Source organism: Muscardinus avellanarius (assembly GCF_963383645.1).
Source record: "Muscardinus avellanarius genome assembly, chromosome: 3".
In the NCBI taxonomy this organism is placed as follows: Eukaryota; Metazoa; Chordata; class Mammalia; order Rodentia; family Gliridae; genus Muscardinus; species Muscardinus avellanarius.
Window position 1 is genome coordinate 26049627 of NC_137788.1, and position 25190 is coordinate 26074816.

Genomic DNA, 25190 nt, shown 5'->3' on the forward strand with positions numbered 1-25190 from the left:
ACTCTGGGTTAGATCCCCAGTACTGCAAAAACAAAACTGTGACATTTTATGGACTCTGTAGGGTATTGCGCAATCCCCCCAGGTGCTATGGGAATGGGGGGCACTGAATGGAATTAAACCAAAATAAATCAAGTGGCTCCGTGTCCTCCTTTCCTCGCACGCGCCTTTCTCCGCAGAGACTGCCCTGCGCTGCACAGGAGCTTTTGGAGGCCGGCTCCCGCAGGGCTGGGAAGCAGCTAGCGGCTCGGGGGCGGGGGGGATGGGGGGGCGGAGTCCTCAGCTGGATTGGAGGACGGTTGCCGTGGCGACCGCGGCGGGGCGGGGCCGACGTCTGCGCCTGCTCCGGAGCGCGCCGCCTGGGGACGCACTGCGCAGGCGCGGCCGGGCCCCCGGGCCGTTGGCGTCTAAATGGAGCGGGATTTGTTACTTCGGAAGGTGTCGGCGCTGCAGGTTCGGGGCGGGGGACCGGAGGGTGTTTCTGGGGTCTCTGGCTGTCACCTCCCGAGAGGCGAGGCTGTCCCGTTCAGTCCCCTGCCCGCGCGCCAACCTCGGGAGATGCCGGCGCGCTGAAGAACGCCGGGGCCCGAGGGCTTCTCTACATCTCCACCCCCGCCACCTCCACGCGCCCTGCGGGGGGAGAGAGCCAGGGGGTCCGAGAGGAGGGGCCGGCCCGGCACCCTCCCTTGAGTCCTGGAGCCCCGGCGTCCATTGTCACCTCTCCTTACCCTATGGACCTCCCAGGTGACCCTCCCAACACGGTCCCGTGTTAGCGTGATAAGAGCCTTCCCGCACTCCTCGTTCTCCACCCCAGGCCTGCGTCCGGGGCTTCTTGGTCCGACGCCAGTTCCAGAGCCTAAGAGCTGAGTATGAGGCGATTGTACGAGAGATCGAGGGCGACCTGGGCACTCTTCAGTGGACTGCGGGGCGGATTCCCAGGCCCCAGTTCCTCCCTGAGGTACTACACACCCGGGGAAGACAGAAAGAGGTCCCGGGCGGGGGACTGTAGAAACACCCTTCCCGCTAACAAGTCTGACACTGCTAGAAGCAGCCGGCTACCTTTTCACACCCTAATCCTACCCTTCAAATTTGTTAGATCATGGTGCCCAGGTAGGAGGAGAGTTTAGTCCTGGGGCTCTCCTACCCCTCTCATTTCACAGAAGGCAAAATCTCATCGCTCCTGGAAAGCAGGAGAGAGGGCACCACATCCAGGAGAGGAACTACGGAGCCACTTTCCGTGCAAGGAGGCTGAGAAAGAGGCTATCTGGGAAGAGATGGTGCTGAAGAAGTCAGGAGAGCGCTCAGCAAACCCAGAAAGTCTTCCATGCAGAGATGACAGCCCCTGGCCGCAGGGTAGGAAACCCAACCAAGAGGAGATCAGAAACACATCAAGGATGGAGAACTCAGGTACCTCTCTGCCTAGATCCCAGTCAAGCGCTGGGCCCTCTGGGCCCCAGTCTCCCAATTTGAGGTGTTTGTTTTTTTGTTTTTTTTTTTCTTTACAGGGGCATTCTACTTCCAAGCTACATCTCCAGTACTGAGGATGGAACCCAGGGACATTCTACCTCTGAGATACAACCCCATCCCTATTTTTTTGTTGTTGTTTTTTTGTGGATCTGGGGATGGAACCCAGAGGCATTAGACCTCTGAGATACACCCCCTGCCCAATTTTTTATTCTTTATTTTGAAACAGGGTCTCACTGAGTTGCAGAGGGCCTCACTTAGTAGCTGAGACTATCTGCAAACCATGATCCTCCGGTCTCAGCCTCCCAAATGCTGGGATTACAAAAGTGCACCACCACGCCCGGCTCCATCCCTATTTTTTTATTCTTTATTTTGAAACAGGGTCTCACTGAGTTCCAAAGGACATCATTAAGTAGTAGCTGAGGCTGTCCTCAAACTGTGATCCTCCCATCTCAGCTTCCCAAATGCTGGGATTACAAGCGTGCACCACCATGCCCGGCCCCAGCCCTATTCTTTATTTTGAGACAGGGTCTCACTGAGTTGCAAAGGGCCTCACTAAGTAGCTGAGGCTGTCCATGAACTATAATTCTCCTGCCTCAGCCTCTTGAATGCTGAGATTACAAGCATGTGCCACCACACCTGGCCCCAGTCTCCCAAACTGAAAAGTGAAGGGGATATGCTAAATAAACTACAACCCTCTCCTTCCTTGCTCCCTCTGCCAGTTGGAAGAAACACCTGGGTGGGCAGTGAGGGACTCCCAGGGTCTTAGGGCTAGACCAGTTTCCATTGTCTGCCACTTAACACCTTCTCCTCCCTATATTCCCTCCAAAGAAGCTGCAGATTCAGAACTGTCCCACAGCCAGGATGAGCTTCAAGAGCTCCAGTACCACCGCAGCCACTTGGCTATGGAACTGCTGTGGCTACAACAGGCCATAAACAGCCGTAAGGAGGTAGGCACTAACTTGGAAGTCTTTGTGAATGGGCTAGGGCAGGGCAAATGCAGGCCGGCACTGTACAGTATCTGTTCTCTCCCAACAGTACCTAATTCTTAAACAAACACTGAGTTCCCCAGGAGGGGGTCAGAACAGAGATGAGCCCAGCACGTGACCAGACGATGGGAGACAGGCCTTGGAAAAGGCCTGGTCACAGCCAAGCCCACTGCTGGAGAACCAGTTCTACAGAGACAGGACCACTGGAGAGCTAGACCATGCAGATAAATGACTCCTGCCAGAAGGGCAAATCACAACTCCACAAATCCCCAGGAAATCCTACCACTTAACACAAACCCACTCCCGGGTGGTTTTGTGTGCTGTAGGAGGGCTGGTCCACTGCTGCTTTCGCCATCAGACAGCTAGGCTGGAGGATCACCAAAGGGCCAAACCGTGGAGGACAGACAGACCTTTAAAGAGACCTGCCTGCAACAGATGAAACTCCTAGAGGACCCAAGCTCGGAGCCCCTATTCTGGGAAGGCCAGGACCCAGTTGTCTGCACTTTAGAACCTAAATATTGAAGACAACTCTCCCAGAAGGCCAACCACGAAGAGCCGGGCCACAAGAGTTGGGCCTCTCAGACCACATCATTTGGGATGGACCTTGGCAGGGTCAGAGCATAGTGGCCTGGATCTCAGGAGGACTAAACTACCCAACAGTCAGACCCCCTTCCAGATATGGAACCTCCAATCATAAGGCTAGTCACGGGGGATGAGACGACCAGAGGACTGTACTGTGGAGCTCAAGGCCACCCAAGACGTCTTCCACAGGATTAGACCAGACAGGAGGGGACCAGTGGAGGGGCAGGCCATGGTTCCAAAGGGGAATGCTATGAAAAGACGATGAGGAAGGCCTGCCTTCATCCTGCCTCCCTGGTACCAGTTGTACCTCTTGCCTTTGTTCCTGGCCATCAGTAGCTAGTGGGGCCCAAAGAGGCAGAGTATGAGTACAGGGAGAAGGACGAGGGACGCAATCCAAGTTTCAGGTTAAGGATTTAATTACCTGGGGAAAGTACGGTGGGAGGCCTGGAGAAAAATAAAGGATTTTTGTGGATTCTGAGTTCTGGCTACTTTGATCTTTTACCTCTGGCCAGGACTGACTTTAGGCCCTCCATGTTCACTTCCTACTAAAATGGAACATCGTCCCCAGAGCCAGCTGGGAGCCATGCCCAGGGTTAGCCGTTCTCCTTGGGGAAGGGCTTCTAAGCTGGTCCCCACAGAGCTCAACTGTTGGGCTTCAGAGTGGCAAAGGCTCTGGGGAGGGCTCTCTGCCACTCCCTCCCACAGGTACCACCATCTTCCTTCATGTAATGTCCACATCCACCCTACTCTTGTGAGGCCCCTCAAGGGCAGATCAGATGAGAGCCTGAATGCGGAAAAATGCTCCAATCGGAGGCTCTCCCTGCTTTCCCAGATGAGTGCAGGACTCCACCTCTGGCCTGGTTCCCAGACCTCGTTAGTTGCCTGGCAACAGCTTTGCGTCTCTGACAGGATACCATGTCGGGTGGCAGACTGGCGGCCAAGAGAGTAGTGGTGTACCGAAATGGGGACCCCTTCTCCCCAGGCCGCCGGCTGGTGGTGACCCAACGCCGTTTCCCAACCATGGAGACCTTCCTTAATGAGGTGACGGCGGTTGTGCAGGCACCACTGGCTGTGCGTGCCCTCTACACACCTTGTCATGGTCATCCCGTCACTGACCTGGCAGACCTGCGGAACGGAGGGCAGTATGTGGCTGCTGGCTTTGAACGGTTTCACAAGCTGCCGTGAGTAGCTGGGGCTGAGCAGAGCCTGGGGAGGGAGGCGTGCAGCAGCAATAGCATGTGTCCAGTACTTAAGCTGGAGGTACCAGCCTTTATGCATTTTTTCATAACTGAAAACCTGCCTAAGAGTACATGAGTTACAAATGGCTGATACTAAAGCTTATGCCCCTCACAGCTAGGACCAGCCTATGGACAGGAGACCATTCTTCAGGTTGAAGGCTCTTCCTGATTAGATCCCCTGCCATCACCATCACCAAACAGCTTTTTCTTTTTTTCTTTTTGTGGTACTGGATATTGAACCCAGGGGCATTCTACCTCTGAGCTACACTATTGGTCTGATTTTAATTTTTGTTTTGGAACAGTGTCCTGCTAGGTTTCTGAGAGTCTTGCTACGTTGCTGAGGCTATCTTCAATCCTCCTGTCTCAGCCTCCCAAATACTGGGATTACAGACAGGTTACCAATGTGCCTGTTTACCAGACACTCTTAAATCCACGCATTCACTTCCTCCCTGTTGTGATGGGGCATCCACTCTCTAGTAGGCTAGGTTCATCCCCTTCTGTGGGGTGGAACCGCCTTCCAAAGTAGGAGAAGAATCTTTTTTTTTTTTCATTTTTGGAATGGAACCCAGGGGAATTCTACCTCTGAGCTACACCCCCAGCCCTATTTTTTATTCTTTATTTTGAAACAGTGTCTCACTAAGTAGCTGAGGCATAAACCTGTGATCCTCCTTTCTCAGCCTCCCAAGTACTGGGATCACAAGTGTGTGCCATCACGCCTTGCTAGGAGAAGAATTTGAATGATCTGAGCTTCCAACTCAGGTCTGGCTTCCATATCCTACTCTGAGCTCTTAGCTAAGGCTGCTTACCATAATGAAGGGGCCAGGAGCTAGATAGACTTAGAATCTGGCCTTGGTCACTTCCTGTGTAACCTCATAGGTCTCACGCAGGAGATAAAACTATCTGCCTTATGAAGAAAAGTCCTGGATATTTAATGTACTCCTTCTCTCAACCTTTAACCTTGTATCTGAGACTACCTGGATTTCCAGTTTGACTCGGCACTTGACAGATCCCAGGCAGGTTCCGGTGCCATTGACTGTGACTGAGGACTGAGACTGCTCCAGTGTGTGTATGTGTCAGGCACCTGAGGAGCAGGTCCCCAGTCCATGCTCTGGAAGCCTCAGGCTCACCAAGATGATGTGACCTACCTGTCCTTTCAGCTACTCAACCCTTGAAAGGAAGGATCCTGGTGGGAAGAAGAGCCGACTACAAGTGAGTCCTCTCCCCTCCCTCCTGGGATCGCTTAGGTTGGTATGGGACAGCTGCAGGCTCTGTGGGGGCGCCCTCCACACCCACCAAGCCTGCTGTTATCCCCCGGGGTGTGGGGCTTTAAGAGCTACCCCTGCTCCTGTTTCAGACTTCACTTTATCTCCAGGCTGTGGTCTCCCAAGGAAAGAGGAAGTTATGAAACATGCATGGGGGCAGGGTGTCGTCAGAATGAGCCTCAGAGGACCTAGCAGCACCTCTGGTGAAAGGGCACTCGCCTTGGCCCAAGTCTGGTTCCTGCCTGCTCCCTCCACACTCCGTGGACTGACCCGCCCCTCACCAAAGCCTCAATTGTCTGATTTGTGTCCTGGATTGGGTTTCAGGATCTGTTCATGACTCGCCAACAGTGTGATGAGGCCCTTGGACAGTGGCTGCCTGCAGGTGCCCCCTGCTATATCCAGTGAGTGCCAGCATCAGGTAGCCAGGGTACAGATTTGTTTCAGTGAGACCAAGACAATGGGGATGGATTTCTTCCAGGAGCCTCTGGTCACTGGTAGAAAGATTAAAATGTAACATGCTTGATGGGTGACTATGGCCAGTACAGTGGTTTTCAAACCATCACCCCACGTGCCACCCCTCTTCTGTCACATGTAGAGTCCTGGAGATCTGCCCCTTACCACACTACTCTTTTTCTAAGTGTGTTCAGGAATGGGGACCTGCTAAGCCCCCCATTCAGTCTGAAGCTGTCCCAGGCTGCCATCCAGGACTGGGACACTGTGTTGAAGCTCCTGACTGACAAGGCCAAGTTGCAGAGCGGGGCAGTACGCAAGTGAGTATGGGGACCAGGAGGCCCGCAAGTCTCCAGAGAGCCTCCTCGTTGGTTTTAGCTGTTCCTGAGGTTGAAAAGGCAAAAAGAAAGCATGTTCCCCAGCCAGGCGTGGTGGCACACGGTTGCAATCCTAGTACTTGGGAGGCTGAGACAGCAGAATCGCAGGTTCATAGCCAGCCTCAGCTACTTAGGCCCTCCACGACTTAGTGAGACCCTGTTCCAAAATAAAGAATAAAAAATAGAGCTGGGCATGGTGGCACACGCTTGTAATCCCAGGATTTGGGAGGCTGAGACAGGAGGATTACGGTTTTGCAGACAGCCTCAGCTACTTAGTGAGGCTCTTTGTAACTCAGTGAGACCCTGTTTCAAAATAAAGACTAAAAAAATAGGGCTGGGGATGTATCTTGGAGGTAGAATGCCCTTGGGTTCTAACCGTAGTACCACAAAAAAAAAAAAAGAAAAAAAGAAAAAAAAAAAAGGAATAAAAAAACAGAGCTGGGGGTGTAGCTCAGAAGTAGGATGCCTCTGGGTTCAAACAAACCAAACCTATTCCCCCAGCAGGACTCCCTCCTATGGCACAGCAAGGGGCGTCCTCTGCCCTGCCCTCTGAACCAGGGCAGGCCCGAGTGACTGAGGGCCAGAGGGTGCTTGAAGCTGTGCCCCCTCCCTCCCTCCTGCTGAATATGCAGAGGCTCGTGTCCACCTTCCCTCATCCTGCTCTCCTCTCCCCAGACTCTTCACCCTGGAGGGGCTCCCAGTGTCAGCAGGGGAGGCTCTGGTGAGTGGCCATTACTATGTGGCTGTTGGAGAGGATGAATTCAAGGCCCTCCCCTATATGGAACTGCTGGTGCCCAGCCCCTCCCTGTCCAGGGGCTGCTGGTATGTACGTGAGAGGTGGTGGTCCTTGGTGTGTGCACTGACTTCATGTCCTCCTCTGACCACTGCAATCCTTTCTTTTTTATGGTACTAGAGATTGAACCCAGGAGCATTCTACCTCTGAGTTACACCCCCAGCCCTATTTTATTTTTTATTATTTTGTGGTACTGGGGATGGAACCCAGGGGCATTCTACCTCCAAGCTACACCCCTGTCCTATTTTTTATTCTTTATTTTGAAACGGTCTCACTGAGTTGCAAAGGACCTCACTAAGTAGCTGAGGCTGTATGTGAACCGCAATCCTCCTGTCTTAGCCTTCCAAATGCTGGGAGTATAAGTGTGTGGAACCATGCCCAGCTCCTATTTTATTTAATTAATTAATTAATTAATTATTTATTCATTTATTTTTGCGGTACTGGGAATGGAACCCAGTGGCATTCTACCTCTTAGCTACACCCTCGGTCCTATTTTTTAGTATTTATTTATTTATTTATTTAGGTACTGGGAGTGGAACCCAGGGTTTTTTCTACCTCCGGGCTATACTCTCAGACCTGTTTTATTTTATTTATTTATTTATTTTTTGGTGGTACTGGGGGTGGAACCCAGGAGCTTTCTACCAGTCCTATTTTATACTCCCAGTCCTATTTTATACTTTATTTGGAAACAGGGTCTCCCTTAAGTTGCTGCGAGCCTCACTAAGTAGCTGAGGCTGGCTTCGAACCCCTGTGATCCTCCTGTCTCAGCTTACCAAGCGCGGGGATTACAAGCGTGCGCCACCACGCCCGGCCTCTCAGACCTGTTTTATACTTTATCTGGAAACAGGGTCCCACTAAATTGCTGAGAGCCTCACTCAGTAGCTGAGGCTGGCTTCGAACCTGTGCGATCCTCCTGTTTCAGCCTCCCAAGTGCTGGAATTACAAGTGTGAGCCACCATGCCCGGCTAGTCTTTATATTTTTTAAAACAGGGTCTCACTCGCCGGGCGTGGTGGCGCACGCTTGTAATCCCCGCGCTTGGGAGGCAGAGACAGGAGGATCGCGCAGGTTCGAAGCCAGCCGCACGCGCTGGCTTAGGAGACCCTGTTTCCAAATAAAAATGTAAAAATAGGTCTGGGAGTGTAGTCCCGAGTTAGAAGGGCTTCCAGGAACCCCAGTACCACCAAAAAAAAAAAAAAAAAAACAACAGGGTCTCACTGAGTTGCAAAGTGTCTCGATAAGTAGCTGAGGCTGTCTCCAAACTGCAATCCTCAGGTCTCAGCCTCCAGAATGCTGGGATTACACGTGTGTGCCACCACACCCAGCTCCTATTTTATTTTTGAAGCAGGGCTTCACTAGGTTGATGAGTCTTAGCACTTGCTGAGGCTGTCCTCAAATCTGCGATCCTCCTGTCTCAGCTTCCCAAGGACTGGGATCACAGGTGCGCACCACTATACCCAGATTTCCTTTCCTCCTTCATTGCAGGTATCCCCCAGGCCCAAAGTGCAGACCCTACAGGCAAGGGGTAGGTGATGCAGGGGCCACAGGGGCAGGAAAAAAGTGACTGGCCGAGAACTCCGACACTTAGCTCTGACTTTATCTCCCTGCATCCTCTCAACAATCTTGTAAAACAGAGATTAGCCCCCTTTCCCAGAGGTGGAAGTTAAAGCTCAAAAGAGCACAGTGATTTATTAGGGTGACACAGTTGTGAGTGGCACAGACCAGACCAGAACTGATCTTCAGGACATGGTTGTAGAAACATTTTGCCAGGTTAGATATGCAGAGAGAACTTGGTAGAGCAGGGCCCAGGGAGCCTCAGCTCCCCGTCCCATCCCAGGCCTGAGCCCTCCAAGCTGAGCCGGTGAGCGTGGGGTGGGCACAGTCTCTTCTCATGGCATCGTGGAGTGCCAGGCTCCAGCTGCTCTGTCCCTGGATAGGCAGCTTGGTGGGAAGGAGCAGGGAGGGAGGATATGGGTTAGGAAGGTGGATGTCACTGCCTCTCCCAAGCTCCCACAGGCTTTGGACCAAAGCCTGGACTGGGAATAGGAAACATGAGAACAGCTAGCAACGGGATCTAACCTAGTGTCCCTTTGGGCGGCCCAGGGTCACAGAGCACAAGCAACCAAGCCCCTTCCAAAGGGACCAGGACAAGCTGAGCCATCCACTTTCCATGCCAGACCCCAGCAGGATACTCAGCCAAGAAGCAAGCTTCCCACTCCCTCATCTGCATCAGGTGAGGGGCCCGGGGACCCAGGCCCTTCTTGGCCACCTTTTTCTTGGGGGGTTGGTACTGGGGATTGAACCCAGGGCAGGCGCTTTACCTCAGCCACGCTTGCTTCCTGCTCCCTGCTGTTGCTGGGAATGTCTGTAGGGCAGGATGTCCAGGCACGGAGCCGCCTCTCACCTCGGCATAGCTCTCCCTCTCCCAGCCGCACGTTCAGTTCCTTGCCTTCTCATAGTCACTTGCCATATGAAAAGAAGTCAGGTGCACTGGCACATACCTGTAATCCTAGTACTTGGGAGCTGAGACAGAAGGATCCCAGGATTGAGGCCACACTCAGCAACTTAGTGAGACCTGATTTTCTTTCTTTCTTTCTTTTTTTTTTTTTTTTTGGTGGTACTGGGGATGAAACCCAGGGGCCTTCCTACCTCCGGGCTACACTTCCAGACCTACTTTACATTTTATTTGGAAACAGGGTCTCTTAAGCCGGCTGAGGCTGGCTTCGAACCTGTGTGAGCCTCCTGTCTCAGTCTCCCAAGCGCGGGGATTACCTGGTTTTCACACTCAGAGATAAAAAAAAAAAGGCCGAGGCGGGCGTGGTGGCGCATGCTTGTAATCCCAGCATTTGGGAGGCTGAGACTGGAGGATCACGGTTCGGGGCCAGCCTCAGCTACTTAGTGAGGCCCTTTGCAATTCAGTGAGACCCGGTTTCAAAATAAAGAATAAAAAATAGGGCAGGGGGTGTAGCTCTGAGGTCAAATGTCCCTGGGTTCCATCCCCAGCCAGACCGGAAGGAAGGAAGGAAGGAAGGAAGGAAGGAAGGAAGGGAGGGAGGGTTGTAGCTCAGAGGTAGAATGCCCTTGGGTTCAGTCCCCACAGTAGCAGAGTACCCTCCCCCTACACACACACAGAAAGCAAAGAGGGGAAAAAACACACCAAAAGGGCAATGCTTACCTCAAAGCGATGCGGCTTCAGGGGTGGACTTACAAGGGTTGGGAGGGGAGTCAAAGGCACCGCCCAACTCCCGGCCATCCTGGGTGGTGGGGAGTGTGGAGCAAGGCTCCGAGGGGAAGGGGCTGATGGAGGGAAAGAAGGCTCCTCAGCCCCAGCACACCTCCTCATTAGGAGTCAGGGGAGTGTACAGGGCTCCTCACCCAAGGAGGGAGACAGCAGGCGCCCAGGAAGCAGCAGATGATGACGACACCAGGGCAGAGGAGCCCTTGGACCAGGCAAACCCCTGGATCAGGAAGCCATACTTTTCTAAGCTAGAAACTGGCAGTCCTGCCCCAGGAACAGTCCTCGCCCTGTGACCCTCTGTAAGCAGGTCCTAACATCTCACAACCAATTTCCTACCGCATTAAATGAGGGAGTACTTCTAATTTCTACAAATCGTCTTTCCTGGGGTCTGGGACCGCCTGGCTGGGGCTGCAGGCTGGACCCACACCTGGCTCTGTTCTGTACTCATCTCTACCTTCTCCAGGAGGCAGCAGAGACAGTGGAAGAGGCCCTGTCCATGGAGCATCAGCCCAGGGCTAGTGCTCTGCCATCTTGAGCCAGAAGCTCCAGACAGAAACTGGGGACCACTTTTGTCCTCTGCTTCCAGCAACCTGTGCCTGAGAAGTCATTGCCTCGGTCTTCTAAGCCCGCAGCCAGTCTTCCTCTCTGAGCAGAGCAGCCCTAGCTATGGAGGCTATTTCCCTATGGGGCTCTCCGTCCAGAGCAGGGAGTAGCCACCTGAGCTTGGGAGAGAAGCCACAAATGTGGGGGTAGATTTGTCACAATAAAGGAATACTTACACACTCCTGTTTACACAGATTTATTGAAGGCTGCTACTGGCCAGGTGTTGTACTGGGTGCTGCTCTTGGGCCGTGCTGGGGCTCACAGCTATCTACCTATTCAGAGGGACTGGTAGGTGGGCATTTGTGCCCACCTCATAGGTGAGAGACAAAGCTAACAGCTGCTCTCCTTGCCTGCCATTCCGATGCACCCTCTCTGCCTCAGCTGCACCCCTCAGTCTGCAAGGAACTGTGAGCCCTGAGGCCGTCTAGTCTCATTCTGGCCTGGGGACTGCAGCTAACCCCTTCTGTGCAGCTGCAGTCCATGGAACCTGCCACTGACAGTCCAGAGCAGGCCAGAGTGATGGTGGCTGAGTAATAGTGGCCTGAGACGACAGCACGAAGACAGCTGCTGGGGCAGTGGCTGCTGAGGGCGAGTGGAAAGTCTCCTGTGCTAAATCCCAGCAGCTCAACACCACTTGAAGGTTAAACCCCTCCCACTGCTGTTCTTATGGTGACCCATGAGGTAGCCATTATCCTCATGACAGACGAGGAAGCTGAGGCTCAGAGAGGACAAGTGCTGGATCCAGGGTTCCCTGCCTGCACCGTGGCCCGGGGGCTTCCTGGAGACAGCAGAGCTGGAGGTGGGGCTGGCCCACTCAGAAGGCAGGCGGTGGCTCCTGGGTCTTGCTCACCGAGCTGGTGACGCAGAGTGCAATTCCTGCGATGGTGAGCACCATGCCAGCAACTGCTTCTAGGGTAACCAGGAGAAATCAAGGGGCTCTGAGCCCAGCATGAGGCTAGGAAGGAGCTGGTACAAGTGGGGGAAGGGCAGAGAGGGGCCTGGTCCCAGTTCCTACTCCCAGACTGCCCAGGTTTAGGAAACTGATAGTTAAGGGAGAAGACCCAAGCTTCCCAAACTCACAGTAGCCTGACTTACGTTTTCCGCCAACATCTTCTCCAAGGACCTTCCCAACAATCAGCGTAAAGATGATGGCCAGAGAGTTACAGATGGGCACAGCCAGGGTCAGGTCTGGGTGGTCAGAGTAAGAGTCTCTGAGATGCAAAATGCCTTTCTAGGCACAGGATCCATTCCCTCAGAATCACTGTCATTATTTCATATTTTTATAAGAGGTACCTGATGGGCTTGATAGTGCACACCTGCAGTCCCTGTACTCAGGAGGCTGAGACAGGAGGGTCACACATTCAAGAACAGCCTCAGCAAGTAGTGAGACTCTCAGAAACAGGGTCTCACTGAGTTTCTGAGAGCCTCACTAAGTAGCTGAGGCTGGCTTCAAACCTGTACGATCCTCCTGTCTCAGCCTCGCAGTGCTGGGATTACAAGGGTGCACCACCATGCCCGGCTTAGTGAGACTCTATTTCAAAATAAAGAATAAAAATAGGGCTAGGAGTGTGGCTTAGAAGTAGAAAGCACATAGATTTAATCCCCAGTACCACAAAAATAAATAAAATAGGGCTAGAATGTAGCATAGAGGTAGAATGCCTTTGGGTTAAATCCCTAGTGTCACACACACACACACACACACACACACACACACACACACACACACACGGATCCTAAAATTGCAATGTGCTGAAAACTTAGTAAATAACTAGCTGCCGCCAGACCAAGGAAAGTTCAATTCTTCTGCGACATCAAATGCATTTAACAAACTTTTTTTTTTTTCCCGGTCTGGGGATGGAACCCAGAGGCATTTGACCTCCGAGCTATACCCCTGCCCTATTCTTTTTTTTCATTCTTTATTTTATTTGTTTATTTATTTATTTATTTATTTATTTATTTATTTTCGGGTCTGGGGGTGGAACCCAGGGGCATTCTACCTCCAACTACACCCCAGCTCCATATTTTTATTCCTTATTTTGAAACAGGGTCTCACTGAGTTGCAAGAGGCCTCACTAAGTAGCTGAGGCTGTCCGCAAACTGCGATCCTCTGGCCTCAGCCTCCCGAATGCTGGGATTACAAGCATGCGCCACCACGCCCGGCTTATTCTTTATTTTGAAACCGGGTGTCACTGAGTTGCAGAGGGCCTAAGTAGCTGAGGCTGTCCGCGAACCATGATCCTCCAGTCTCAGCCTCGGGAATGCTGGGATTGCAAGCGTGCGCCACCACGCCTAGCTCATGAAATACATTTAAATAAAGTCTCATGAGTAGCCAGACCTAGATGTAAATCAGATGAAAGCAGAGTGACTAGATGACACTGAATGGCAAATGTGGAGGCTGACCTGCCCCTTCTGTGGCCTCTGAGGGGCTCCCCAGAGTTGTATTGGGCCAGCTTCCCTGGAGTCCTTTGGGGTCTTAACTCCAGGGCAGGAAAACCACATAACCTTTAATATATAGCTTCGTGTGTGTGTGTGTGTGTGTGTGTGTGTGTGTGTGTGTGTGTGTGTTACTAGGGATTGAATCCAGAGCATTCTACCTCCCAGCTACACCCCCAGCCTTATTTTAATTTTTACTTGGGAACAGGGTCTTGCTAAGTTGCTGAGACTGACCTCAAACCTATGATCCTCCCATCTTAGCAACCACACCCAGCTGCTTCAATTCCTTTTGGACTGACACAGCGTGGGATTCAAGCGAGGTGAAGTACATTGCCCAAAGCCTTGTAACTTCATCTCCTAAATGAACACAATCATGTCTGCTTGCTAGGGTCATGATGGGAAATAAAACGTGCAACACTAGCACAGTATCTAATGCAGTAGACGGCAGTCAACAAATGTTGGGAGAAAAGAAAATTGTACTTATTGAGCTCCTACAGTGTGCCAGGCACTGTGTTCAATGCTTTTCACATACGGATTAATCTTTTAAAATTTTTTTTTATTTTTTGCAGTACCAGGGATTGAACCCAAGGAGCATTCTACCTCTGAGCTACACCCCCAGCCCTATTTTTTACTCTTTATTTTGAAACAGAGTCTAAGTTGCAGAGGACCTCACTAAGAGGCTGAGGCTGGTTGCAATCTGTGATCCTCCTTTCTCAGCCTCCCAAATTCAGGGATTACACCCATGTACCACCACCCTGGCTTATTGATTAATCTTCACAATGCTATGAAGCCAACTGTATAAGGTCAAGATTCAAATAAGAGACTTGCTCCAGGAGAAGAAGATGAGCCTTCTTCTTTCCCTAGAGCTGCACAAGACTGCCAGGCTTCAGACTTAGTGCCTGGCAACGTACTCATAACCAGTCCACCATGCCCCTGCGACTCAGGAGAGGGAGACAGCAACAGGTGCGAGCCCTCAGTGATGGGAAGCAGGCATTCAAGCCCCCCCACCCTAAATGACCCCCAAGTGGCCTCCACCGCTAAGCAGAGCAGCTCCAAGCCAGGGACCCACCTGTTGCTGCCAAAGTGAAGTAGTAGAGAAGGGAGCCACATTGGTTGAGGAGAAAGGGCATCAGGTACTGGAAACAGGAGAAACCTGAGGTCACTGTGACAGCTTGCCTGGGCAGCACTGCCTTCTTGGAGCGTCTACCATATACCTTTCCTTGGAGGGAGGGATGGTTATAAATGTCCAGGGAACACTAAGCCCTGCGAAGAGGACCCTCCTGGACCAAGCGAGAAACAGACTGAACTCCACACCTTTGCTCTAAATGTCCTGTCCCTCCGCTCTGCTAATTCCCATCCTCCACCTCCGGCAAGGCCTTGAGTGCCAATGTCACCCCCTCCGGGAAGCCTACCCCAAGTCCTCCATCTCCAGTGTCCTCGGAAATCACACAGCATTTTATCTGTACCTCTCTCCTGGCCCTCAACTCTGAGAAGCGGCTGTATCTACGTCCTGTCTTTTCCCGTAGCCTCGACTGGTAGTTCTCTACGGCCCTCCTTGTCTCCCCTCCAACTTGACCCCTCACTAGTTATTTTATGAAATTGGAGGGATCACAATAAAAATATTGATAGCGGCTGTAGACTGAGCACTGACGATGCACTAGACCCAATGGTAAGTGCTTTGCGTGTCCCGCCTCACTCGATATTCACAACGGCCCTGAAAGATGGTTATCTTGTGATTTCCATTTTACAAATGATTAAGGCTCACAGAGGAGTGACTCCTCCAAGAGTGTCTACTGAGTCCTAGGGTGGAGCCGGGACTCTCACCCGATCTATTCGACTCCGAGAGACCAAATGCTTAGCGGCTACTCCTCCCAGCGAGGGGCCGCTCGAGACGCACCTCAGTATTCAAGAAAAGGGTCTTCATTTCCTGCAGCAGCTGCCGGGCCCACGTCCGCTCGTGAACCTGCTGCAGGCCGGCTGAGGCCCGCTTCAGCAGCGGCTGCGTGCCGCCCCACAGAGCGGCCACCAGCACGAGCGCCAGCACCGGCCCTGAGTGCAGACGGTGGAGATGAGTCGCCCGACCCCGCCCCAGGCTCGCCGGGCCGCCGTCCTCCCTCCCACGCCGGCTGCGCGGGGCCGCACGCAGGCTCGGGAGCCCGGCCCGGGGTGGCGCAGGGGTCGGGCGAGGGGATGGGATAGGCAAGGACTCGGAAGGGGATCGGGAAGTGCGGAGGGTCTGGCGGCTACCCACCCAGGGACGCCGCCATGGCAACGCCGCTCCCTCCACTTCCGGGAGGAGGGCGGAGCCCGCTGCCGGAAGTGTCCGGGCCTCTTCCGGTCCCGCTCGGGCCGCGCTCTCTTGGCCTCGCCGCCGCGATGGTGAGTCCTACGGGCTTGCGGGGAGTTGGGGTGGGGGCCGGAGCTGGGGCTGGGCCCGACTCCCGGCGCTGACGCTCCCGTCCTTCCCCGCAGAAGCCGATCTTGCTGCAGGGCCATGAGCGCTCCATCACGCAGATTAAGTATAACCGCGAGGGAGACCTCCTCTTCACCGTGGCCAAGGACCCCGTGAGCGCGGCGCGAGGCCGGGCGGCGGGCGGCGGGCAGGCCCAGGGCCCGGGAGGGCGAGTTGGTTCCGCCAGGACCCTGGGTGGGCAAGTCAATTTTGCCGCCAAAGGGGAGCCCAAGAACGCCCCATTCTGAAAAACAGGGAGAGACCATTCTGGGGGTAGGTCGGCGAGAGCGATCTAGGAAGAAAGGTGGGAGAACTCGGTAGTTGATAGGGGGGGGGGGAACAAGAGTTCATTGGACAGATGAGCGGGGACGATTCCTGAGAACTAAACTTCTACCAGGATAGGAGGACAGTCCACCTCTGGTAGGACAGAGCTGATCCATTGGCTGCACGCTGTGTCAGCAAGACACGGAGAAGGAGCTGGGGTGTTTCTCTGCGGTGGAGCTTGTGCTAAGCCTATGAGACGCCCTGCCTTCAATCCCCAGCGGCAAAAAAAAAAAAAAAAAAAAAAAAAAAAAAGGACACTAGAGACTTGATGAGGGTGTAGCCTCAGTCTGGTCAGTCCCATCCTGTTACTTAGTGCACAAGCCCAGGGTACTGCCCTTTGAGGCTCCTGCATATGAAGGCACTTAACTAATGGCTATTACTGGGGCTCTGCTATCAAACAGAATCCTAACTCCTGCATCCTGATTTCTGTGACTAACATCCTAACTCATGTGACTTTGAGCTTGTCTTTTAACCTTTCTAAACTACAGGTTTTCCTTTTTATAGAGATCCCTCAACAAGATGAGATCATTCTTGTAAGGTGCTTGGTATAGTGCCTGGTGCATATGAGTACATCATTAATGTTAGTCGCTTATATTTGAAGTTCATTAGACATTTCGTTGGAGCCTCAACGGTTCCTCTTTGAAGAAGGCATTATTGTCCTGGCCAATTTAGAGATGGGAAAGTTGAAGTTACAGGGGGAGAGGCAGAGAATTCGAGCTCATACAGTGAAATGGTAACAGCAGGCACTGGAACCCGCACTTACCTACTACAAGTTGCTGCTTCTTGCACAAGACCCTGTAGCTGCTGTTTTTCTGGACTGGAACGCAACAGGATCTTTTTTTTTTTTTTTTTTTTTTTTTGCGGGTCTGGGGATGGAACCCAGGGACATTTGACCTCCGAGCTACACCCCCTGCCCTATTTTTTATTCTTTATTTTGAAACCGGGTCTCACTGAGTTGCAGAGGCCTCACTAAGTAGCTGAGGCTGTCCACGAACCATGATCCTCCAGTCTCAGCCTCCCGAATGCTGGGATTACAAGCATTACAAGCGTGCACCACTACGCCCAGCTTTTTTTTTTTTTTTTTTTTTTTTGGTGGTGATACTGGGATTCTTGGAAGCCCTTCTACCTCTGGGCTACACTCCCAGACCTATTTTCTGTATTTTTGAAACAGGGTCTCTTAAGCCAGCGCGGCTGGCCTCGAGCGGCTGGCCTCGATCCTCCTGCCTCTGCCTCCCAAGCGCAGGGATTACAAGCGTGCGCCACCACGCCCGACCTGCAACAGGATCTATGCCTCTGCCTCCCAAGCGCAGGGATTACAAGCGTGCGCCACCACGCCCGACCTGCAACAGGATCTATTATTCTTCTGAGGGAAGAAATTCTTAGTCCAAGAGAGGACAGTCCTGTTGTATAAGGATGCTTTTACAAGCCTAACTCCCCTGCTGCTTACCTGCAGGAAGGGAGAAGACTCCAGGAGTTGGGTTTTTTATCAGCTCTCCCGAGGGCAGAATTGGCCTGGCTAGAGGCCACAGAGGGTTCCTGGGGCAAAATGGGAGGCCATTGCTGTTTCTGGGACATGAACTGTACTGTCATTTGACTCCTCCAGATTGTCAATGTATGGTACTCTGTGAATGGCGAGAGGCTGGGCACCTACATGGGCCACACTGGAGCTGTGTGGTGTGTGGATGCCGACTGTATCCTTGTTTTGCTCTGAGTTTGTGCTCCAGGGCCTGCCAGCAATGGACACTGATTTGGAGGTTGGGAGTGTGGGGTTGGATTCTGTTGTGGGTTTACAGAATAGTACCTTCTCCTCCCAGGTCCTTCACTGGCTGGGTAAACATTCAGGACAAGTTCCAGTTCTGAATGAGGAGGATGGAATACTCTTTTGTGGTACTGGGGATGGAACCCAGGGGCATTCTACCTCCAAGCTATACCCCCAACTCTATTTTTTATTCTTTATTTTGAAATAGGGTCTCACTGAGTTATAAGGGCCTCACTAAGTGCTGAGGCTGTCTGCGAACCATGATCCTCCTGTCTTAGCCTCCCAAATGCTGGGATTACAAGCGTGTCCCACCACCCCCAGCTTCCCTAGAATACTTTTTTTTGGTGGTACTGGGGTTCCTGGAAACCCTTCTACCTCTGGGCTACACTCCCAGACCTATTTTTATCTTTTTTTATTTGGAAACAGTCTCTTAAGCCAGTGCGGCTGGCTTCGAACCAGCGTGATCCTCCTGTCTCCATCTCCCAAGCACGAGGATTACAAGCGTGCGCCACCACGCCCGGTGATATCCTAGAATACTCTTGAGAAGGCAAAAACTTTTAGAGGAGCTGAACTGGGTAATGATTCAGTTGACCTCCCAAGAGGATAAAGGCTCAGATGAACTTAGTCAAATTTCTTAACACCCCTTCAGGGGACACCAAGCATGTCCTCACTGGCTCAGCTGACAACAGCTGTCGTCTCTGGGACTGTGAAACAGGTAAGCCTGGGTCAGTCAGCAAAAACTGACCATTTATTGTAGTGTTCCTGTCTAAGCTTCTGAGGAGGTAAGAGATAAATGCAGAAGCATTTTCTACTCCAGAGATAACACAACCAGAGAGTAAAAAAGTATTATAATAATCCGAGTGTGGTGGTGCGCACTTGTAATCCCAGCATTTGGGAGGCTGAGACAGCAGGGTCTGAGTTCACAACCAGCCTCAGCTACTTACTGAGGCTCTTTGCAACTCAGTGAGACCCTGTTTTCAAATAAAGAGTAAAAAAATAGGGCTGGGGGTGTAGCTCAGAGGTAGAAAGCTCCTGGTAGAGGAAGCACAGTGTACCATGGAAGGCCAGAGAGGGCACTGGCCTCCTGGAGTGGGGTTGGAGCAGTCCAGGAAGTTTCCCAAGGTAAATGTCATATGAGCTGAGGCTTAGAAGAGAAAGGCGTCATTGCTGTGGACGTGCAGGAGTGAAAGCGTGGAGTCCCACATCCAAGCCATCTGATCTGGTTGGTATTCTCCAGCCAATGGAGAAGATGGCGCTAGAGAGGCAGGCTAGGCCAGAACAGGCCTCGAAAGCCAAAGTCAAGAGCTGTGCCAGGGAGGAGAGGTGGTGTGGGGGCAGAGAAGAGCTGCCACCGAAGACAGGGGAACACATTAAGCTATTGAGCTTTTGTTTTTGTTATTTGTGGTACTGGGACTGAACCCAGGAGCATTCTACCTCTGAGCTACACCCAGCCCTATTTTTACTTTTATTTTTGGTGGTACTGGGGATGGGACCCAGGGGCATTCTACCTCTGGGCTACACTCACAGACCTATTCTATTTGGAAACAGGGTCTCACTAAGTTGCTGAGAGCCTCACTAAGTAGTTGAGGCTGGCTTCAAACCTACCCAGTCCTGTCTCAGCCTCCCAAGTACTGGGATCACAAGAGTGCACCACCATGCCGTGCTTTTACTTTTACTTTTGAGACAGGGTCTCACTAGGTTGATAAGAGTCTCACCACTTGCTGTGATCATCCTGCCTCAGCCTCCCAAGTACTGGGATTAGAGACATGCATGCCAGGCTAAGCTACTGTGTTTAATAAATATTTACTGAGTTCTATGCTGGGCACTGGGGACATGCAGGGAAATCAGAGCAGGTTCAGGCTGTGGAGGAGGAAAGTTATGGGGAGACTGCAGTCTGCTGTGAGCATCCACATTGCCACATGTGTGGGGAAGAAGTGGAAAGGCTTGAGCCAGAGCGCAGCAGTGAGGAAGCGAGGTGGGCAGAGAACCGATGAGACGTGGTGAGAGGCAGGTAGGGAGACCTCCCGCGGTGATATGACCAGGGGGTAGCCCAGACTCTGCCCGTCTCCAGGAAAGCAGCTGGCCCTGCTTAAGACCAATTCAGCTGTCAGGACCTGCGGTTTTGACTTCGGGGGCAACATCATCATGTTCTCCACGGACAAGCAGATGGGCTACCAGTGCTTTGTGAGCTTCTTTGACCTGCGGGATCCAAGCCAGATTGGTGAGGGCCAGGGCCGGGACTGGGGTTGAGGTGAAGGGTTCAGCTCCAGAGCCCAGGGCCTGATGTCTGCTGCCCCACACAGACAGCAACGAACCCTACATGAAGATCCCTTGCAATGACTCCAAGATCACCAGCGCGGTGTGGGGACCCCTGGGCGAATGCATCATCGCAGGCCATGAGAGCGGAGAGCTCAACCAGTATAGTGCCAAGGTAAGGGCCAAATAGGCCATGGCCCACCACAATGATTTTTTTTATTTTATTTTATTTTTTTTTTTGGTGGTGGTACTGGGGATGGAGCCCAGGGGCATTCTACCTCTGAGCTACACCCCCCAGCCCTAATTTTTTAAATTTTTTATTATATTTTCTTTTTGGTGGTATTGGAACCCAGAGGCTTTCTACCTGCGGGCTGTACTCCCAGACCTGTTTTATATTTTATTTGGAAACAGGGATTCACTAAGTTGCTGAGAGCCTCACTAAGTAGCCGAGGCTGGCTTCGAACCTGTGCAATCCTCCTGTCTCTGCCTCCCAAATGCGGGGATTACAAGCGTGTGTCACCACGCCCAGCAACTTTATTCTTATTTTGAACCAGGGTCTTGCTATGTTGTTTAGGGCACTGCTAAATTGGGGTAGCCGACCTCAAACCTGTGATCCCTCTGTTTCAGCCTCCCAAGTACAGGGATTGCAGGTTTGTACTATCACCCCTGGCTATGAGGTAGTTGTTGACAATCAGATTTTCCATTTAGTTTTTTAAATTTATTATTTATTTATTTTGCAGTGGAAAATAAATGGATGGAACCCAGAAGCATTCTACCTTCAAGCTACATCCCCAGCCCTATTTTTTTATTCTTTATTCCTATTTTTTATTTTTTATCTTGAAACAGAGTCACTGAGTTGCAAAGGGCCTCACTAAGTAGCTGAGGCTGTCCGTGAACCCAGATCCTTCTGCCTCAGCCTCACAAATGCTGGGATTACAAGCGTGCGCCACCATGCCCGGCTCGGCTTTTCCATTTAGAAGGCTTCTGCAGGCCACAGTTTGGAAGATGGGTCTGAACCAGCCAATAGGCATGGGGACTGGAGTGCTGTTTAGCTCAGAGGTACTTGGAGGCTGTGCATTGGAGCAGCACTTAGAAAGCTGAAGCAGCCAGCCCGGCAAGAGTGAGACCCTGTTTTCAAAAGAGAGATTGAAGCTGGGCATGGTGGTGCATGCTTGTAATCCCAGCATTTGAGAGGCTGAGACAGGATTGTGGTTCGAGGACAGCCTCAGCTACTTCATGAGGTCCTCCACAACTCAGTGAGATCCTGTTTCAAAATAAAGACTGAGCCAGGCATGGTGGCACACTCTTGCAATCCCAGCATTTTGGAGGCTGAGACATGAAGATTGTGCCGGTTCAAAGCCTCCACTACTTAGGCCCTTTGCAGCTAACTCAGTGAGACTCTGTTTCAAAATAAAGAATAAAAAATGGGGCCGGGGGTGTAGCTTGAAGGTAGAATGTCCCTGGGTTCCGTCCCCAGTACCACAAAAAATAAAATAAAATAAGACTAAAACATAGGGCTAGGGGTGTAGCTTGGAGGTAGAATGTTCCTGGGTTCCATCCCCAGTACCACAAAAAAAAAAAAAAAAAAGAAAAAGAAAAAGAGAGAGAGATTGAGGGGTGACTGATTAGATGGAGGGGTGAGGAAAGGCTGAAGTCCAGGTTGGCCAGGCTTGCAGGGAACAGTGGAGCTGGTCAGTCTCCCTCTTCCTCCTTCCTTAGTCTGGAGAGGTATTGGTGAATGTTAAGGAGCACTCCCGGCAGATCAATGACATCCAGTTATCCAGGGACATGACCATGTTTGTCACCGCATCCAAGGACAACACCGCCAAGGTAAGCCTGGACGGGCGGTAGCCACGCTCCTGCTGCACGCACGCCATCTGCCAGACTTGCCTCAAAAAGGTGCCTTTTAATAGATTTCTCTTCTCCCTTCTCTCTCCAGCTCTTTGACTCCACAACCCTTGAACACCAGAAGACTTTCCGGACAGAGCGTCCTGTCAACTCAGCTGCCCTGTCTCCCAACTATGACCACGTACGGGAACCCCACTCTGGCTTCTGCTTAGCCCTAGAAGCTTCTGGGATCCAGATATTTGTCTAGCGGCTAGGGCACAGACATTGTGGGGAAGTGGTGTCAGGCCCAGAGGAGGTTCCCAGGGCAGTGACAGGCTGAACGGCCGGGCAGGGCTAGCTGGCGTGTCTGTGGACCCGTGTCCTTGGTATCCTGCTGTTGCGACAGGGAGATGTCCAGAACTTACAGTGCCAAGGAAAAGCAGAAAACAGACCTGCCCCTCCTTGGGGCTCATCTGACTTTGTTCTCTCAGGTGGTGCTAGGCGGTGGTCAGGAAGCCATGGACGTAACCACGACCTCTACCAGGATTGGCAAGTTTGAGGCCAGGTAAAGGGGAAGGGACCTCTTCCACGAAACCACATGGAGTATGACTTTCATAATAACACGCTGGACACTGGGACGTGCAGCCTGGTGTCAGGTGTGCCATACAGAAGGAAGGCCATGAGCTCTGAAAACACCATTGTGTTTTTGTGTGCCCAAGCTTCTCAGCTGCACAGTGAGATAGTGATAATATACTTCTGAAATTGTGCAGATTAAATACTTGCTAATAGCGGGCATGGTGGTTCACGCCTATAGTCCCAGTACTTGGGAGGCCGAGAGGAGGATTGCAGGTTCAAAATTAACCTCAGCAAGTAGTGAGATTCTCATCAACCTAACGAGACTCTGTTTCAAAATAAAGAAAATTAAAATAGGGCTAGGGGTATGGCTCAGAGGTAGAATGCCCCAGAGTTCAGTCTCCACCACAAAAAAATAAATACTTACTAATATTTTTTAAGCTCTTAGAACACTACCCAGCAGAGAGTGAGCACTCTGCTAGCTATGTGTTCAGATGTTTGGGTGCGGGCTTCCCCCAACTTCTCATCATTTCTTCACTTTCATTTCCCCTTATTCTTATTTTTCTGCTTTATTTATATTTATTGTGTATGTGTTAGTTACTAGAGATTGATCCCAGAAGTATCCTACCTCCAAGCTACACCCTTAGCCCTGTGGTTTTTTTGTTTTTTGTTTTGGTGCTGGGGATGGAACCCAGGGGCATTCTACCTCTGAGCTACACCTCCAGCCCGGTTTTTTATTCTTTATTTGAAACAGGGTCTCATTAAGTTGCAGAGGGCCTCACTAGGTAGCTCAGGCTGTTCATGAACACCCCCCACACCCCCGGGTCAGCCTCCCAAATGCTGGGATTACAAGCGTGCGCCACCACGCCTGTCTTAACTTCCCTGCTTTATCGACCTTGCCATATCACTTGCATTCTGGGGAGTGCTGCCTTGGTTGGGTTTTGGAAGGGGATGCAGAGTGAACTGATTGATCTCCCCTCTCTCCTCCAGGTTCTTCCATTTGGCCTTTGAAGAAGAGTTTGGAAGAGTCAAGGGCCACTTTGGACCTATCAACAGCGTTGCCTTCCATCCTGATGGCAAGAGGTAGGAGTGAGGGAGAGAGCGAGCTCAGTGGGGTCAGGTCTCTGTCCCTCTCCACGTGTGCCCCAAGAGCCTGCCTCTCCCACAGTAGCCATCTGACTGGCCCTTGGCCATCTTTTTTCCAGCTACAGCAGCGGCGGAGAAGATGGTTATGTCCGCATCCACTACTTTGACCCTCAGTACTTTGAATTTGAATTTGAGGCCTAAGAAGCTGGGTCTCCATCCAGGCCAGGGAGGCCGCTCACAGAAAGTTTTGGACTCTGCGAAATAAATTAGTTTGGTAATATGCTTTCTGGTCCGACATTTTGTGGGGTCTGTCTCAGCGCTTCTCCTCCTCATTGATAACCTCAACAAGCTGATGCCACTTACGGATACCTTTATTATTTAGGCCGCCTTCTTACGCTTTGGACACTTCCAAGTTAGGACTTGAGCATCCTGGTCTAGCCAGGGCTCAGGAACACCTCGCCCCATTCAGGAGTGCAGTGTGGGGCTCAGGCTAATGTTCTATTTGAATGCTGGGTTTATTAGAAGTTTACTGTGAGCTGGACTTGGTGGCACTTGCCTATAATCCCATTACTTGGGAGGCTGAAATAGGAGAATCCCAGTTTCAAGGACAGCTTCAGTGTAGACTCATCAACCTAGGGAGACTTGTTTTTTGTTTTAGTGGTACTGAGAGTGGGACCCAGGGGCTTTTCTACTTCTGGGCTATACTTCCCAGACCTATTTTATTTATTTTTTTGTGGTACTTGGATGAAACCCAGGGGCTTTCTACCTCTGGGCTATACCCCAGACCTATCTTATATTTTATTTGGAAACAGGGTCTCACTAAATTGCTGAGAGCCTCACTAAGTAGCTGAGGTTGGCTTCGAACCTACACAATCCTCCTTTATCAGTCTCTCAAGTGTTGGGATTACAAGCATGCGCCACCACACCTGGCTCCCAGACCTATTTTATACTTTATTTGTAAACAGGGTCTAAGTTGCTGAGAGCCTCACTAAGTAGCTGAGGCTGGCTTTGAACCTGTGCAATCCTCCTGTCTCAGCCTGTCAAGCACTGGGATTACAAGCATGTGCCACCAAACCTGGTTAGGGAGACCTTTTAAAATAAAAATAAAAGGCCGGGCATGGTGGCACATGCCTGTAATTCCAGCATTCGGAAGGCTGAGACCAGAGGATGGTGGTTAATGGACAGTCTCACCCCCAGTCCAATTTTTAGTCTTTATTTTGAAAAAGTGTCTTACTAATTGTGGAGGACCTCACTAAGTTGCTGAGGGCCTCACTAAGTAGCTGAGGCTGTCCAAAAACCTGCAATCCTCCAGTTTTAGCCTCCCAAGTACTGGGATTACAAGTGTGTGCAATCATGCTCAGCTTTTTTTTTTTTTTTTTTTTTTTTTTTGGTGGGTCTGAGGATGAAACCCAGGGGCATTCGACCTCCGAGCTACACCCCCTGCCCTATTTTTTTCTTTATTTTGAAACAGGGTCTCACTAAGTTGCGG

At 51.6% G+C, this 25190-nt stretch overlaps 4 protein-coding genes across 4 annotated transcripts; 3 read left to right on the plus strand and 1 right to left on the minus strand.

The window, feature by feature from the left end:
• Window positions 1–408: 408 nt before the first annotated feature.
• IQCC (IQ motif containing C) lies at window positions 409–2682 on the plus strand (the record flags this gene model as incomplete). Its single annotated transcript, XM_080691371.1, is given in 6 exon segments — window positions 409–450; window positions 812–955; window positions 1158–1404; window positions 2293–2411; window positions 2500–2565; window positions 2569–2682. Coding segments are annotated over 6 exon segments (732 nt in total).
• A 1265-nt stretch (window positions 2683–3947) lies between these two features.
• DCDC2B (doublecortin domain containing 2B) lies at window positions 3948–10923 on the plus strand (the record flags this gene model as incomplete). The annotated part of the gene is made up of 9 exons (XM_080691372.1): window positions 3948–4213; window positions 5428–5479; window positions 5857–5933; window positions 6171–6302; window positions 7035–7181; window positions 8636–8699; window positions 9254–9383; window positions 10497–10600; window positions 10852–10923. The coding sequence occupies 9 exons, from the start codon at window positions 3948–3950 to the stop codon at window positions 10921–10923; spliced, it is 1044 nt and encodes a 347-aa protein (XP_080547498.1).
• Window positions 10924–11805: 882 nt separating this feature from the next.
• TMEM234 (transmembrane protein 234) lies at window positions 11806–15691 on the minus strand (the record flags this gene model as incomplete). The annotated part of the gene is given in 5 exon segments (XM_080691373.1): window positions 11806–11898; window positions 12073–12179; window positions 14494–14560; window positions 15322–15473; window positions 15676–15691. Coding segments are annotated over 5 exon segments (435 nt in total).
• Window positions 15690–23902, plus strand: EIF3I (eukaryotic translation initiation factor 3 subunit I; the record flags this gene model as incomplete). Its single annotated transcript, XM_080691374.1, has 11 exons — window positions 15690–15803; window positions 15897–15989; window positions 17804–17891; window positions 18609–18674; window positions 20031–20180; window positions 20263–20390; window positions 21935–22045; window positions 22155–22244; window positions 22534–22607; window positions 23606–23698; window positions 23821–23902. 11 exons carry the CDS (start codon window positions 15690–15692, stop codon window positions 23900–23902), a joined length of 1089 nt encoding a protein of 362 aa, XP_080547500.1.
• Window positions 23903–25190: the final 1288 nt, after the last annotated feature.